The sequence below is a fragment of the Cydia splendana genome, chromosome 22 (assembly GCF_910591565.1).
Source record: "Cydia splendana chromosome 22, ilCydSple1.2, whole genome shotgun sequence".
In the NCBI taxonomy this organism is placed as follows: domain Eukaryota; kingdom Metazoa; phylum Arthropoda; class Insecta; order Lepidoptera; family Tortricidae; genus Cydia; species Cydia splendana.
In genome coordinates, this window is record NC_085981.1 from 8,985,059 (window position 1) to 9,002,891 (window position 17,833).

At 39.0% G+C, this 17,833-nt stretch overlaps 1 protein-coding gene across 1 annotated transcript; it reads right to left on the minus strand.

The window, feature by feature from the left end:
• Positions 1–849, minus strand: LOC134801499 (protein lethal(2)essential for life-like). The gene has a single exon (XM_063774110.1). The coding sequence runs from the start codon at positions 760–762 to the stop codon at positions 97–99; it is 666 nt and encodes a 221-aa protein (XP_063630180.1). The 5' UTR covers positions 763–849; the 3' UTR covers positions 1–96.
• Positions 850–17,833: the final 16,984 nt, after the last annotated feature.

The window sequence follows — 17,833 nt, forward strand, 5'->3', positions numbered from 1 at the left end:
TTTAATAAAAAATATTTTTATTAAAAAAATCAGTCTTAAACAAGGTTTTGAGGAGATGACTAGCCCCTTAACATAAAGATTATCAGCAACGGGTACCTAATTTTTCTTGGAGCAACTGTCCTTATCACAGGATTCCGTATAGGGATTTTTAGGAAGCTCTGGGCTTTCCTTTATTTCCTTGATTTCTTTCCTAATCGGGCCAGTCTGCGTGATGGGTACCGCTCTCTCCGATTTGTTCTCCAACTGCAACCTCCTCGGCGCCGACACCGTCAGGACTCCATCGCTGGAGAGCTGGGATACCACCTTCTCCGGCTCCACGCCCTCAGGCAATGAGTATCTCCTCACAAACTGACGAGAGACGAAGCCATGGTCATCTTCCTTTTCCTCGTGCTTTCCTTCAACGACTACATAACCATCTACAGTCTTAACTGTGATCTCGTCAGGGCTGAAGTGCTGAACGTCCAAGTTTATCTGAAACTGGTCTTTATCCGTCTTAATGGTGGATCCGACGTCTTTGCTGATTGAAGCTAGGTGACGCCAGGGCCGGTAGTAGTCGTGGAACGAGAAAGGCGAAAACATGGAAGTCAGGAAGTCTCCAGGTGCGAACGCCAAGCCGAAGTCTTGATCGAATAAGCTGTTGCGCCGTCTGTACAAGTCTCGTCTCTCTGATTTCTCTCCACATTTGTCTTCAGCCAAAGCTAAATTGACTCCAATTATGACTAAGAAGATGAAGGTATACGTTGATGCACTGAATGTCTTCATTGTGAGCGTGTTATGAGCGTACTTTTCGTGTTTTTCTCGAAATCGCAGTGAAACGCACTTGAAAGGATTCACTTGACAATTGACGCTAAACGCAAAGAGCATATAATCACTACGTTCTAAGAGAAGGAACTCCATAGTACGTTTTTGTCAAACGGTTGGTTTTGACAGGACTTGACTGATGTATGACTGATGAGCATCTATTCATACCAACATAAAGAAAATTGTTTATAGCACAGATAAAGAAATATATTATCTATATATTTATCTATGGTTTATAGAAAGCAGTGCTGTGAAAAATCGATAATAGTGAGTTCTCGAAACGATAATAACCGACATGATAGAAAGTAGTGCTGTGAAAAATCGATAATAGTGACTTCCTAAACCGATAAAAACCGTCCTAAACTCATTCAATTTTTTTATCTTAGAAAATAAAACACCTGTGAGTTTATTACAAACTTTATTAATTTCTTAAGTTTATACTTGGTATATACAAAAACTCATTTATTATAAATAATAAGTGTTCTAAAATGAATATAAAACTAAAATTACATACAATTAAGATAACTGAAGCTAAAAATTTTGCACCCTTGGTAGGGTACCCATCACGCAGGCAGCGTTCCCGCGCTGGATTGCTATGGCCAATCTTTGCGCGAGAAAGCTGCCTGCGCGAGGATCACCTGTGGCCTCCCTTAGGAATTTACTGAGCACCTTGTGGAGTCCCCGAGCCCCCCTACCCCATGGACCTAGTGTCTCGACGCCAAAGGCTACATATTCGTAGTATGCGCCGAGACAACTATATTTATTCGCCTTGAAGAGTTCTCGGACGTCAGCCGCCGCCCCGGCCTGTTTGCTGGTGGCTAAAATGTAGGACACCGCCAGCGTATCTGCGCAGGTGGCGTCCTACACCAGCGCCCGGCCCATCCGCCAGGGGATCAACGACATCCCGTCGGGGCGTTTGCCGTCGTCCCTTGCGATCTGGGGCTCCAGAGCCGCAGGGACGTCGGCGCTGACGAGCGCTCTCCTCAGGATGTCGTTGAGCGCGGCATGACGGGATAGGCGGCCGGCGCCCGAGGAGCAGGCGAGTCCGTGGTGGCCAAGGCGATCAACAGGGGCCCCACTAGAGGCACAGCTGTGGTCCACACATACATCGGCCCCGACCCGGAGTCCGATAGCAATTCTGAGTGTTTGGCTCGATGAAAGTGCCGTTGTTGGGTGATGGATAGGCGTGCAGCCATAAAATTAGTAAAATAAAATAATGTATTTACCAATAAACTATGGTATACATATTTACCAGGGGCCCCCGCACTAGGTGAGACCTGGGCTATAACCGCGAAAATCGAAGTTCGCAAATTGCGGGCATTTTTCTCTGTCACTCTAATTACACCTTTAATGGAGTAAAAGAGAAAAATCCCCGCAATTTGCGAATTACGGTTTTCGCGGTAGCCCCTCTGTATCGCGGGGAACCATTTAAGGCAGGGGCCTTAAATGGCCTAAGGGGCCCAGAATGACCCACGCTGGCCCATTGTGTACAGGGGTACACAATGGGCCAGCGTGGGCCATTCTGGGGGCCGCATTTATGCGTTAAAGGGAGCAAGTGATATTGCTATCTCATTCTACCGCATGGCTGCGTCCCTTGGACTGGCCGGCGCTGGCCCATTGCGTACAGGGGCCTTTAGATTTGTACAGTATCTGAATTTAGTTACTTAATAGGTATAGCATGCAAGTTACAAAATTACTAAAAATTACACTTAAATATTTGCGTACATTATAAAATATTACTTAGTATAGCTTCTAGCTGTTTCCACGTAGTTAAGCGATTGAAGAAGAGTGTAGGTAAACTTTTTGGCCTCAATAACTGATCTGTCTTTGATTTGAGATAACAATGCTTTAGCATGGCACTGTAGGTTGAAGCCTTAAGGTGGTCCCCAAATCGTTTACCGAAGGCGGAGAAGACTTCTGGAACAGGTAGGTTAAAGATTCGGTTTTTGAGAAGCGAGACGTAACAAGTCATGAGTGTAGACGATTTGTGTGTAAGCAAAACGATACTGTGCAAAAATAACTGCCGAACAGTCAGGCCCATAGCTTCAGCGTAGAGTTCAGAAGTTGGAAATCGAAAGGGTCATTGTCCAGACTCTGGTCACAGCTAGGAGCCTTGCGTGGTCCCTTCCCGACGAAGTGTCAATTGGGGATTTTAGAACGGTAGTGGGGGCTAAGTTGTTCCAGGCCCTTATTGCCTCTCGGGTCTAGGTGGCACATCTGGCAGTTTAGCTAGCCAGGCTTTCTTGGCCTCATCCAAGCACGCGACCTCGCAGTTTGTTATTTTAAGGATTTTACCTGCGAGATCAGACGTGCTATGGATTGAGGACAAGAATGCCGGCAGAGCAATACTCGATATTTTGCGTGTTCCTAAACTGCCAAACCTAATGGGCAAAGAATCTTGGGTCCAAGCCGGTTCATTCAAACGGACATTCAAAATCGATTCCAGTTGTGACTTAAGGAGACTATCGATAGGTTGGACTAAACTAGCGACTTTCCAGATAGCGCAGCAACGGAGCAAGTACGTAAATTTGGGAACCAACAACAACATTTTAAAATAAATAAGGCCGAATGGCTACTAATTTTGACTAAACGATCTGAATCTGATCTAAACTAGAAAAACTTTGAAGTACCTGGGCTGCTAAAGAGGGTTCTACGTTTTCGGAAATGTACAATTCACATTTGTCGAAGTTAAGTTTCAGGTCAATGGCGCTAAATTTCTGTATAACTAGGGATAAGTCACGTCGCTCTCCGGATAGCCTGGAAAGAGTAATAATAACGGGAAAAGTTGAAGGCACGACACCTCAGGGCCCTCCTCCTACTAGATGGTGTGCTCAAATTACGGCACCTATGCTATTAAAACTGCATGAGGCCATGCGCTTGGCGGAGAACAGAACCCTATGGAGGAGCCTGGTCTTCAACAGAAGGATATGATGTCACGATCCTCAGTATTGAGGGACCGACTGAAGAAGAGGGATAAGTCTGCCAGAACCGTATGTGAGTCTCCGCTGATGGTGCCGTCGTCCAGGTACCAAACATGCAGTATGAACGTGAGACTATGAATAGCTGAATTAATAGCCAGACTTAATATATGGTATATATACATATATATATATATATATATATATACATATTTGTTCTTATTGCACAATTTGAATACTGAATGTACAAATATGCTGTACCTATGTTGTTAAACACTGAACTGTACAAAGTATATTCTGGTAGAATTTACTAACGGATACACTGTACTCGTTACAAAATCTAACATGTTTGTCTAAAGATTTTTCAAAAACTAATCTTAAAATTAATACATTTAAATAGGATAAGGTAAACACAAATATAACTGTAAAAAGGAAGTAGGAACTAACTGAATTACCGTCACACACTCAACTCAACAGTCGAAATTATATATACCTAGGTCTATTATATACTTTAAGCCGTATCAGCTGTGGGCTGTGTGTGATAGTGTGTGTGTTAATTATTACGCTATGAGCTGATCCTCATTAACCCCTGACGCAGAATGGCTAAAGAATCACAATCTCCAAGTTAATACGCATAAAATAAAACTCATTCAGTTAAGACCCTACCAAAACGAACCCATAGATCTAACTTTAACCAATATAATAAGTTTATGGCAAAAAAAAATTTTTGGTACAAGCTTTTATCGCTGACTGTACTTTTATTCCACGGGCAACTAATACTCATCGAGACAATTCTATAAACCCCAAACACAATTAGGTTTCGTTGTTTTATCACAGAGTTCCTATGGCCACCTCCTGTCTCGCCTTACTTATGTATACAAATTTCCAGCTTCATTGGAAGTCGGGAAGTGGGTCGTACAAACATAGTTACATAGTCTGTACTAAATATGGTCCATCAATGAAAATAGAGTGTATAGAGGCGGATTGTCAAAGTAAATTATGTAGCCACTGTAAATTGACTGCCAATATCTTTCCACAGAAAATTAAAACTGTTAGAACGCCATTTGACTTTGATCCATAAGGCTGATTAAGACGGCGCGCGAAGCGTATGCGATTTTAGCTACATTGCGGACTGTTGGTTAAGTCCAATTCAACCGACCGATCAAAAACCGCAATGTAATGAAACTCGCATGCGAGTTCTCGCATCGACTAAATGAGCCCTTTTATTATTTCACTGATATGTGTAAATTTGTTAAATATTGAAATTAACGCCATCTACTCGACTGTAGGCCAAAGGTTATGGCGCCATCGCTCGAAAAGATTGCACCATACCTTTGGCCTACTCTCGAGTAGATGTCGTTAATATTAATATTTAACAAGTTTACACATATCAAATACTATTACTTATTCTGTAATATGAGTGAAAGAATAATGATCAAAGTCAAATGGCGTTCTAACAGGTTTAATCTTCTGTCGAAAGATGGCAGTAAATGTAGGTACTGTAAGTAGCTACATAATTTACCATGACAGTAACTCTCTATTTAAAATTCTCTTTGATACCATGTTTCAAAGATGGATTTAAAAACAATTTATCTGGTTAAAGTCCTAAGCTACCTATTAGGCAGACTCTTAATAAAGTAAACTCGATTTCACTTTCATGAGCTTCTTCAGCAATTCTTTCTTCGTTGTATTATAATCTGTAACAAGTAAAATTAATTTAAATGAAACTCCGTAGAAATCTTTGGTCTCTTAAATGTATTCGTACAATGCAAACATAAGTACATCCGCGGAAAAATTAAAAGATGTATGAGAGCCTTTTACCAAGTGGATGAAATTAGACTTGTTTTAAGCAATGGTATGTATGCAGGCAGAGATTAAAAAGTATTATTTGGTACTATTCCGCCGTATACATCCTTTAAAACGAAGATGAGATAATAATATACTGTGCGTAAATATTAACCAATAACTTTGGAATTAATGTTTCAAACTGCTGAGAGATAAACATATTTTTTTAATACGAGTAACAATACCATATTCACTTACCTAGTCTTTTGATTGGCTCGCTGCGTTTTTCGATTATCAGAAGCAAGAACTAGAGCAGCGGTCGGCAACCTTTTAGCAGCCAAGGGCCACATAGTAGTTAAGGAAGTTGACGCGGGCCGCACTTTTGTTAATATGTGTGACTTTAATCAGACATTGTTGTTTGACAATATTACATACAAAATAGCCAGGGGGGCTCGCGGGCCGGAAGTGAGAGGTTCGCGGGCCGCATGCGGCCCGCGGGCCGCTTGTTGCCGACCGCTGAACTAGAGAATCCCTAGATCCGCCAGGTTGTTTGTCAGCAAAGCGGGGGCGTTTCGCTGGTATTGCCGCTGAAATCAAATAATCCGCATAATTATAGAGGTACTAGCTGCTCGCCTCTTTATTAGTAGTATTAGTACCTACCTACTTAAAAATGGAGACCTATAAGCTCTAGAAACCACGGACCGGAAGACGCAGCGTGGGAAGGCCCTCTACAAGATGGAGTTGTATGGGGTCGGCGCGTGACCGGCCGCTGTGGAGATCGTTGAGGGAGTTCTTTGGCCATCAGTGGACGTCTTTCGGCTGATATGATGGTTATGATGATGATGAAGCTTTCGGAAACCCGTCGCGCGAGTGACTAAAAATACGTAAATGCTCTACCCATCCATGCAGTATCATACCATGACCGTGCTGTCGTGAACGTATCAAGCATGGAATGTAAGTTAGTAATAAATAAGAGCTCGTCAACATAGGTAGAGTTTTTTTGATACTCCTACAGTCAGCAGCAAATGTTGCTAAGCGGACGAGGTGTTCAAAATTACCTTGATACCATCTTGATACGCACTTATTCTCTTAACAATAAAAGTCGCGTTAAGATCATTTTGAACACCTGGCCCTTATAGTAAATAACCTTATAATCGGTCAAGTCCTATAAATTAAATACCTTTGTACTTAAATTACATACTTCACTGCAGGCTTCACTTATACGGACTCTACTTGTCTGGTCTAATGTATGGTTTTGAACCATAACCATTTCTTGTTCGGTGGACAAGTCGCATGCTCAATAGGCAATAGCATTAATTGAGCCAATAACATTTTATTTTTTCTCAATTCTACGCTTACCTTTATCCGGTCGAATGCTTATTCCAGACAAGCTTGGCCTGTACTCGTAGATGCAGTAGCTGAAGTTTGTGCTGGAACATTTCACACGTTAAAATAAGTTTTAAAAATAAATTACAAACATAGGTACCAACATAAAACATTAATAGTTAGTACCTTCACTTATTTTTATTTGTCAGTCGTAGTTAGCTGTTAACCAAGCAGGTAAGACTTAGACCGTTTAAATACCTTACTTTGAACTTCTTATCTGTTTTATACCGATCTATGTTTTACCTAGTAATAGCTGATACTAATGACCTGCTTGAAGACATGCATATCGGCGTCCGCGTGAGAGCAAATCTCGCATACTACCGAATACCTAGTAGGTAAAGAATCCTCAAGTAAACTATTAAAGAGCATGCGAAGACCATCTCCGTATAAATCCTTAAGCGGACGCACACATTTAACCGGTTTCGATGAAACTTGCATGGGGTATGAACTTTAAGATGTTTTGCCCCGTTTCTTAATTCCCAATGATACCACACTCGTAGTTCGTACCTATCAATAAGCGAGATTATCATACTAATACGTACACGTACATTAGAACGTTATTGATAAACCGGTTTTGATAAAACTTCCACTGAATAACCTACTAAGTTGAGATAAATGTACCTATGCCAAAAATATTTAATAGAAAAAAACCGACTTCTCAAAACAGTCTGAAATGCCATATATGAATGACGACTGGTCTGGCCTAGTGGGTAGTGACCCTGCATATGAAGCCGATGGTCCCGGGTTCGAATCCTGGTAAGGGCATTTATTTGTATGATGATACAGATATTTGTTCCTGAGTCATGGTTGTTTTCTATGTATTTAAGTATTTATATATTATTTATATCGTTGTCTGAGTACCCACAACACAAGCTTTCTTGAGCTTACCGTGGGGCTTATTCAATTTGTGTAAAAATGTCCTATTTTTTTTTTATATATGTAAATTATTGGCTGGCATTTAACTGATCACAGTGATCACCATATATAGTAATCCACTTCGTCACCTTTTCCTAGTAGCATTTCGTTTCTGTAAGGGTCGCAGTTCTTACCTAACCTAATATTAACCTTACCCACTTTTATACTCGTAGTAGCATTTCGTTTCTCTAAGAAGCGCTAGTGGCCTAGCGGTAAGAGCGTGCGACTTGCAATCCGAAGGTTCGCGGGTTCAAACTCGGCTCGTACCTACCAATGAGTTTTTCGGAACTTATGTACGAAATATCATTTGATATTTACCAGTCGCTTTTAGGTGAAGGAAAAAATCGTACTAATCCCAATAAGGCCTCGTTTACCCTCTGAGTTGGAATGGAAGTACAAATGGCAGTCGCTTTCGTAAAAACTAGTGCCTACGCCAATTCTTGGGATTCGTTGCCAAGCGGACCCCAGGCTCCCATGAGCCGTGGCAAAATTCCGGGACAACGCGAGGAAGATGATGATGATGATGATAAAGATGATTTCGTTTCTCTAAGGGTCACAGTTTTATCCTACCTAACCTAACCCACAAAATCGAAATCGCCAAATGTGTACTATGCGTCGTTCAAGAGTTCTGTTCTGATAATCATCAGCAGTTCCACTTCATCAAATGTGACAGTTTTAATGTAAATGCTTGATTTTCTGATTAAAATACATAAATCTCTGTACGTATGCCTTTAAAATTTGAGGAGTTCTCTCGATTCCTCATGGATCCCATGTTCAGAACTCGAGCTTGACATAAATGTGGCTTAAAAACGTGAGCTATGCGTCGATGAAGAGTTCCGTTCTTGACCATCATCAGCAGTTCTACTTCATCAATTGTCACTTTTTTCAATGTAAATGCTTGATTTGTTGATAAAAACACAAAACTCACATATGTATGCCTTTAATTAAAGATTTGAGGAGTTCCCTCGATTCCTCATGGATCCCATCATCAGTAGGTACTCGAGCTTAACAAAAATGTGGCTTAAAACCTTAACTTGCTGAATAGTAATTTTGAAGACCTATCGAATGATGTGCTTATGTTGATATTTCTCAAGAAAAAAACAATTTTAGTTTCATACGACGACGACCGGTCTGGCCTAGTAAGTAGCGACCCTGCCTGTGAAACCGATCGGATCCCGATAAGGGCATTGTATGATGAACACAAATATTTGTTCCTGAGTCATGGGTGTTTTCTATGTATATAAGTATGTATTTATCTGTATAAGTATGTAATGTATATCGTCGCCTAGCACCCATAGTACAAGCTTTGCTTAGTTTTGGGCTAGGTTGATCTGTGTAAGATGTCCCCTAATATTTATTATTTATTTATTTACCTACCCATGGAGTGTATTTTAAACTACGTACCGAAGCGTAAAGTAAGTACATCAACACCACTTAATTAACGTCCGTCCATTAATGGACGGCTGGCAGTCCTCAAGTATGAGTTTCTCCAGAAACTTCCTACCTCGCACAGACAAACTGTCGAATGAACTGCCGCGTGCGGTATTTCCGGACCGTTTCGACCTTCAAACCTTCAAGAAAAGAGGCCAGCATCGAAATTAGGAAATTACAACCCCTACGGTGTTGCGACTGTAATGTAATAATAAAATACCCTTATACTTATCTTATAGTTTTGGAGTAAAATTACTGTATAAGTGTTTCTTTTTTTGCTATTTTGGCCACGGAACCCTAAAAACGTTCACAAATCGGACTATCGGTTTCGAAGAGAAACGTGGACAAACTACTTGAGATCTGTGTGAAAACTAAAATACTTTTACCTAAAAGCAAAACTAGCATAATTACCATTTTCACTGTTTGATGTTGACAGAGGTACTCTGGCATGTGAAGATCTGATCTGAATCTGGTTTGCAGCTGAAATTTAAATTATTGTAAAAGAAATAAGGTAGAAGTACTAGTGCTTGACGCTGCACTAGTATTCGACATGGGCACTTTATGTCAAAGTAATATAGGTTAAATTTGAACAGCGAAGATTTTTCTGTATTCAAATTTAATCCTTGTCACTTTGACATAAAGTGCCCATGTCGAATACTAGTGCAGCGTCGAGCACTAGTACTTCTACCTTAATTTAACATTTTTAGATTAAGTACTATTAGGTATAACTCCATACGCCGTGCACCGCAATAACGCGAATAATAATTTATCTAGAAAAAAAAAAGATCTTCATGGACTTTCCATGTGCGACGGTAATCGCTTATTTACAGGTGATTCGTGTCCTCGTTTGCCTCCTATATAACTTATATAGAAAAGCCTATGTTTATTTTAATATCCTTATATCTTATAGTTCTTGAGTAAAATGGCTGTGATCTACGGACGGACGGACGGGCGGACTGACCGACGGACATGACGAAACTATAACGGTTTCATTTTTGCCATTTTGGCTACGGACGGAACCCTGAAAACGATCACAATTCGGACTAACCAATTCGAAGAGAAACGTGGGTAAACTGAAGGCCTCTCGCGAAACACGTTCGCCGTGTTACTTCTCTGTCGCACATACGTACGAATTTACAAGTGCGACAGAGAGGCAACACGTCGAACGTGGTTCGCGGTAGGCCCTCTGAAGTCTGTGTGAAAAAACTTTTAAAGATAACTAGCATAATTACCATTTACCTACACTGTTCGATGTCGATGGTCTGGCATGTAAAGGTTTGCAGCTGAAATTTAAATTTCTGGTGAAAAATTATTTTAATATTTTTAACATTAGGACATGATGTCACGATCCTCAGCATTGAGGGAACGACTGATGATGATGATGATGATGAGATGATCTATTTTTTATGGGTAATCAAATATACCTACTGTTACTGTCTGTCTTTCGGGGCTCCCTGAGGATGGGTGCCCTGGGCACGAGCCCCGTGTGCCCTTATGGGAAAGACGTACTGACTTATATATTAAACCACTTATTCATAAAACTTAGCATCTACCTTTGTTAAATTTGTCCCTTTCTAACAAACACAAATGACAAAATGACGGATAAAGATAATCGATTATCAAGGGCTTAAAAGCGTTTATGAATAATGTCATAAGAATACTGTTGTTGAAATTGAAATAAGTACCTTCAATTCAATCTCTCATAGCATAGCATACTTAGTACCTATTGATTGAAGTTTCTTGTTATATGGGCATTGTTTCCATCAAAAAATAGGTAGGTAATACTAATAAGTAATTACAAATAATGAAATAGCTGTAATTACCTACTCTGGACTGGAATAACCGTGATGTGCACAAAAACAGGCCAATTCGAACATACACTGAAATCAGAATAATAATTTATTTTAATCATCATCATGCATTCATTGTTAAATTTAGTCATCGTGCGTCTTGCCCGCACCAATACATGTACGGAAAAGTACGATATTTGAATGACATTAGTTAGATGTCATTATGATCCAACCTCACAAACACCCAATTATATGACAAATTGTTTACAGTACCTATATTAGGTACTCAGTAAAATTCCTCCTCCTTAGAAGGTTGGTAGTGTATGCCTTTTATACATGTTTTAGGGTTCCGTACCCAAAGGTTAAAAGCGGGACCCTAATATTACTAAGACTCCGCTGTCCGTCCGTCTGTCTGTCTGTCTGTCTATCACCAGGCTGTAACTCATGAACCGTGATAGCTAGACAGTTGAAATTTTCAAAGATGATGTGTTTCTGTTGCCGCTATAACAAGGAATACTAAAAACAAAATAAAACTAGTGGCTCTGTGAGCTGTAGACCTCGCGAGCAGAGCTTGAAATAACATGGTGCTAAGAGCCGTGTTTTTTTTGATACACCGTGTTTTTTTTGATTTCCGTTAATTTCAAGGGTGCATTCCTGAGCTTAAATCAAGTAACTTTCTCAAAGACACCGATGTTCTAATTAAGTCCATTTCGGAGATAATCCATAATTTATTTTTTTACTATAAGGCCTCTACAAGCGTGTACACTTGCCTTAGGGCCGGCTTACATATTGATTAGTGTTTAGAATGAGTTCATACATTTGCTACTAAACTTAAGTACAATCTCGGTCGATTGATGTACGAAATGACATTGATATGTCACAGATTTCAATTGTTTGGTTGAGTTAAATGTAATGCCCGTGTTACAACAACGCTATATGCTACATTTAATTACTTTTTAAACAAAAAAGAAAACAAAAAAAACTTTTTTTTTTTGAAAATTAACTATGCCATTTAGTTTTTATAAACGTACTTAACTATACCCCGAAGTTAACGGAATTCAATAAAAACACGGTGTATAGTAAATTAAAGAAAAACAATACGAAATTTATGTGTAAAAAAATACAAAAAGTTATAATATCCCAGCATACAATTACTGGGGATCGAACTCAGACCCTCTGTGCAAACAGAAAAAGCGAACGTTTACAAACTGAGCCAAATAGTTCTTAGATGGGTTGACGAAATTTAGCTACTCCTTCTCAAATTAAAATTAGTTAAAATTAAATATCTAAATACCGCCTAAACCAGCGATAATTTTTTTCTGCATTTTTTGCTATTAACTCTGTAAACATGTCTCAAAAAGAAAAAAGTCTTATGATATCGATACGACTATTTGTTTAGGCGCCAGGTATCACGACTCCGCCATTTTTAAAAATTTCCAAAAACCGGATTGACAAAAAATTTTTATTTAGTCATAAAATTCGGTCACAAAATTTCACGAGAATCGGTTAAGAATTGCGACCTGTAGAGGAGAACATCCGGACATACGAAAGCAAAATGCCCGAGTCAAAACGTAGACCTTCGCTTCGCTTCGGTCAATAAATATTTAGTGGGGCTCCCATATAACAAACGTGATTTTTTTGCCGTTTTTTGCATATGGGCACGGAACCCTTCGTGCGCGAGTCCGACTTGCACTTGGCCGGTTTTTTAAATTATAATATTAGGTCTTGGTACAAAGTTTGTTTGGGGTTAGCTGGATGAAGGGATAACTTCATCTTTATAATTTAAAATGTATCTGTTGCTGTGCTGGACTGTTTTAAACTTACCTACGATAAAATGTTTATTACTTACCTAATCACTTAGTGCCACTTGCACCATACTACTAACCCGGGGTTAACCGGTTAAACCATTAACCTAGTGTCAAATTGTACTGGTAACCATGGCTACTCTAGGTTGAATCAGTTAACCCCGGGTTAGTGAATGGTGCAAGTGGCCCTGTGGGCTACAACTAAGGCTAATTACTAATTATGGTTAATAGAAAGTTACCTCGTCTACTTGCAGCATGTTGAGGAAATTCTCATAATAATTGGTATTCCGACAGTGGAGGTGCGGAAAGATTTAACTTTGGATAGGCTCTTTTTAGGGTTTTGTAGTCACCTAGAAACCCTTATAGTTTCGCCATGTCTGTCTGTCCGAGGCTTTGCTCCGTGATCGTTAGTGTTAGAAAGCTGCAATTTGGCATGGGTACATATATCATGCATTGCGGCAGCGATAAATTAAAAACTATAAAAAAAATTTTTTGTTCCAATAGCGTGGGGTGTACCGTTGGATAGGTCTTTCAAAACGAATAAGGAGACCCCATCCCTTTTTTGATATAGTATTTTTTTCGGAAATAATCGCTCCAAAAGAAAAAAAATATGTGCCCACCCCTCTAACTTTTGAACCATGGGTCCAAAAAGTATGACAAAAATCGTGAAACAAAAGCTTAATAAATAATTTCAATGAAAACTATAGCAAACATGATCGGTCCAGTCGTTTTTGAGTTATTGCTAAAAATCTCCTTTTTCTTAGTAAAAAGACGTACAAAGCGCTGCAAGTATAGGTACTCCCTGTAATTTATAATGTACCTACATGATACTTACGAATATCCCCCGTTTGGCCTATTTTGAAAGAATCGTAACTACGAAACTCTACACTGAGCAATTGAGCATGGCTCGACATGTAGCTTATTTTCTGTCTTGCCAAAGTCTCTCCGTTCAAAATGATCGCCACAAACGTGACGAATCTTCTGCAACTTTTCTATGGGTAAATGAACGAGATCTTCTTTTCCAGTCTAGCTTATCTAACCCAAGTTATACACCTGTAAGCAAAGTGGTTTTGGCTTCCTTTTCATTGTGTACTGTAAACATAATATTGAGGGACACAAATGATGCAAATTAAAATAAGTATTGCAAACATAAGAGGAAGATAGTAGTAGTAAGTATGTGCTTTAAAGTGATTGCGACATTTGGGTTCATGCAGGACTACTTTCAGATAACTACTTAAAATATGAAATTGAAACACGTAAGCTTTTATAGTAATAAAAGGTCATATTTGAAAAAGAAATGGAGATTATAGAGATTCGATGATGATAAACAACGTGAGTTGTGTCGGTCTAATAAGTAATACCCTGTGCCCTAACTATTAGAAGAGACTTACAGGTAGCAAACATAGCAAATTCAAATAATACACCGCATAAGTAGCAAATAACATTTTTAGGAATTTATAAATTGAAATAGACGTCATCTTTGAATGCCTGGGAAGTATTTGACCAACAACTTTGATAACTAGAGACTGATGACCCCACAGTCAAACTCATTGTTGAGTTTTGCTGGGCTATGACTATTTTTAAGAATACCTCTGTATTTTATTAAATAAATAAATAAATAACATTTAGGGCGAGCAATACGTGCTTGTTCCTCCTATTACGGAGTGGCGGAGACCGGATTCGAACCGGCGTCTCGGTCGGTCTTTAGCTTGTTACGCGGCTGATAAATCAAAATGTTTAATAAAATAATTTGATTTGTTCCCTGGTAGTTGTATTTCGGAACTTGTAGACTTACCGCTGTTCATCCTTGAGAAATTTGGCAAAGAATCCTCCTCGAGTGATTTCTCAGACACCGCATATTTCACAATATCGGTTTTTGCCGGCCATTGTACTATTTTACAACAGTAGGTACGGGTTTCTGTTTCAAATCACCATAAAACTCAGGAGAAGCAAACTCAACTTTAGAAAACTGTTATTATTTTGCAAAATTTGCACACGAATTATGTCAATTTTGTATTTCAAAATGGTTGCCGCTCGTATACGCATAATGTCAAGTTGGCATTTCAACAGTGCTGCCGCCAATGCCACGCCGCTGAACTAATTATGACAAATATCTTTGCTATACGTTTGTTCGTAGTAAGAGAGTTTCTCGCCACTGGCTAAACGCCGGCCGGCGCTTGTTTATATAGCAGGCCCGACATCTATCGGCGAGTAGAAACACGTAGAAACTTCTCGTACTTACTGACGTGTTCGTTTCGTTGTAGGGACACGTTGGATGCGTTGATATTATTGTTATCTTGGCCGATTCTCATTGGCGAAGGTGACTGATATTTTTTATTATGCAATTTTTATTGAAAAATGTTTATGCAAACAGGTGATAATTAAGTGGTGGTAATGATAATGATAACTTGCGTCAGACAACTTATTCATGAATGGCGCCTATTTTACAACTATACGCAAATGATCATTTCTAGCGATTATTATGAAACCATCTGACATATGTTTAGAGCGCAAAAAATATTTAAACATTGATACCAAAGCGAATACGGAGTTATATACATCTTTGTTAATACTAAGTAGGACTGATTATTGGCTATAGTTCGTTTTATTTTGCATTAGAAATAAGGTAAACAATCTTGATGCGTATTTTTATTGAAAAAATGTTGAAAAACACGTTTTATAAATAAGTCACGACAAATATGTAACAATTATGAATCTAATACGATAATTTATATTCTTTTGCATTCATAAGTAATAGATACTGATTCTGAAAAAAGCGTTTTTATTAAAAGACATGTCAAGATCGCTTTCATGTCATCTTTATAAGGCCTACTGTCCACGGAAGCGTAGCTGCACTGCTGCATAGACGCGTATTCGTCATTGTACTTACGCTTGGCTTGGTGTAAGCTTGCTTGCAGCCTACATACAAAACCGCACGGACAGGGGCCCGATTTCTGAATTTCGACGTACGATTTCGTGTATTTCGTTCAATAATATCTCCACTACTAGGCATGTAAATTCTACTAATAGATTTGAAAACGAGTCGTCAATACCACAAGATTCGCAATTCCTATCACTCGTATTAAAAAAATCAGCATTTCTCCGTTTTCCACCGATTTGCGAGTGCCGAAATCGAGCGATCGGAATTCAAAAATCGGCCCCTAGGCCTTAGAAAGATGACATGAAAGCGATCTTGACGCGACGTTGACGTTGACGTTGCGTTGTGGTACTTTTTTATAATAATTTTATGTTATTTAGCTTTATTTAAAAAAGTGGTCTACTTAAGTTGTCTATTCTTGGTCAGTAAAAATAAGGGTATCGCCGTCACAAATATGAAAACAAAATAATACACTAATGTCATTATTATTAATTATTTAGAGTCCAAAAAAACCGGGCAAGTGCGAGTCGGACTCACGCACGAAGGGTTCCGTACCATAATGAAAAAAAAAAAAACAAAAAAAAGCAAAAAAAAAACGGTCACCCATCCAAATACTGACCACTCCCGACGTTGCTTAACTTTGGTCAAAAATCACGTTTGTTGTATGGGAGCCCCATTTAAATCTTTATTTTATTCTGTTTTTAGTATTTGTTGTTATAGCGGCAACAGAAATACATCATCTGTGAAAATTTCAACTGTCTAGCTATCACGGTTCGTGAGATACAGCCTGGTGACAGACGGACGGACGGACGGACGGACGGACAGCGAAGTCTTAGTAATAGGGTCCCGTTTTACCCTTTGGGTACGGAACCCTAAAACCATTCACGGAATTTTCTTTTATTAATGCCGATGTTTTAGGACACGGTGTATATGAAGTAAAAGAAGTCGTTGACGGATTGATAAGTACTAGTTTAAAATCCCGAAATTGCCGTTAGTAATCTACAATGTGGCTAATCATTCCCATTGTAATCCTCTTGTAATTATGCAATAAACATAATTCACGCAATAAAGCCATGTACTTAGTATTGAGAACGCTACTCGCCACAAGATGGCGCTGTAACCTCAATCTATTTATGGCACGCCTCGAGAAAGTTCTGGAAAGCGTAGTTTGTCGTACATGCGAGAAGATACATGATTCTGACCCTTTCTGATGCACGCTGCAACGCATAACGCTTTCCCTTTCGTGCGTAATGGTTGACTCAATAGAAGAGGGCGGTGCACAGCGAAGGGATACCGCAGTAAAAATAAAAATAACATGAGAAATTTAAAATCTTGGAACATCGTTTAACTTAACATCATAAAAACAGTACTTTACTGTATATCATTGTCATTTTATCTCCCAATAAAGAATAAAATACATGTCGCTAAACAAATACTGTTCGTGAAAAAAAATTACAAGCCAAATAAAACTGCCCGTGTAGTGGACCATGTTGTTTTCGTATTTAATAGTTAGGTACATTATTTAAGATGTAGAACAAGTTTATTAGGATAAGCTTTTTTGCCTTTAATGGTGAAAAGATATTACTCTAAAATACTTATATATTTTGGTTTTGTAATTTCAAGCATTTATAACCTAATATAAATCAATTTCATTACATATCAAGCTTATTTAACTTAATGTACTTACATATGTTTGCAATAAGATATCCGCAACGCACGCTTACCTTACCAACCTTACCTTACTAAGTTTACTAACCAATGAAAAATCTCTTAAGTTAAGGTTTATGTAAATATACTCATATTCTCAGAATTAACGTATTGTACCTACCTACATAAAATGTGATGTAAGATTTTCGAAGTCAGAATAAATTACATAATATCATATAAGTCCATTATTTTTCATAAACTGGTATTACTACTACATTGCCCGTCTCTGTCAATCTCATGTAATATTGTATTGTATCTCCCTCACTAATTCGGAAGAGTCGAGAACATTCGCGACCGTGCTTTCTCGACTCGGTATGAAGTCGGCTTCGACGTGATTGGCCGCCGAACAGTTGTCGAGAATAATCTAGAAAATACTGCGCTCTGATTGGTCGCTTTCCGAGGGGTATATAAGCAGCC

Coding starts and splice junctions, on each gene's coding strand:
- LOC134801499 (XM_063774110.1), bottom strand. CDS start 762: ATGAAGACATTCAGTGCATCAACGTATACCTTCATCTTCTTAGTCATA.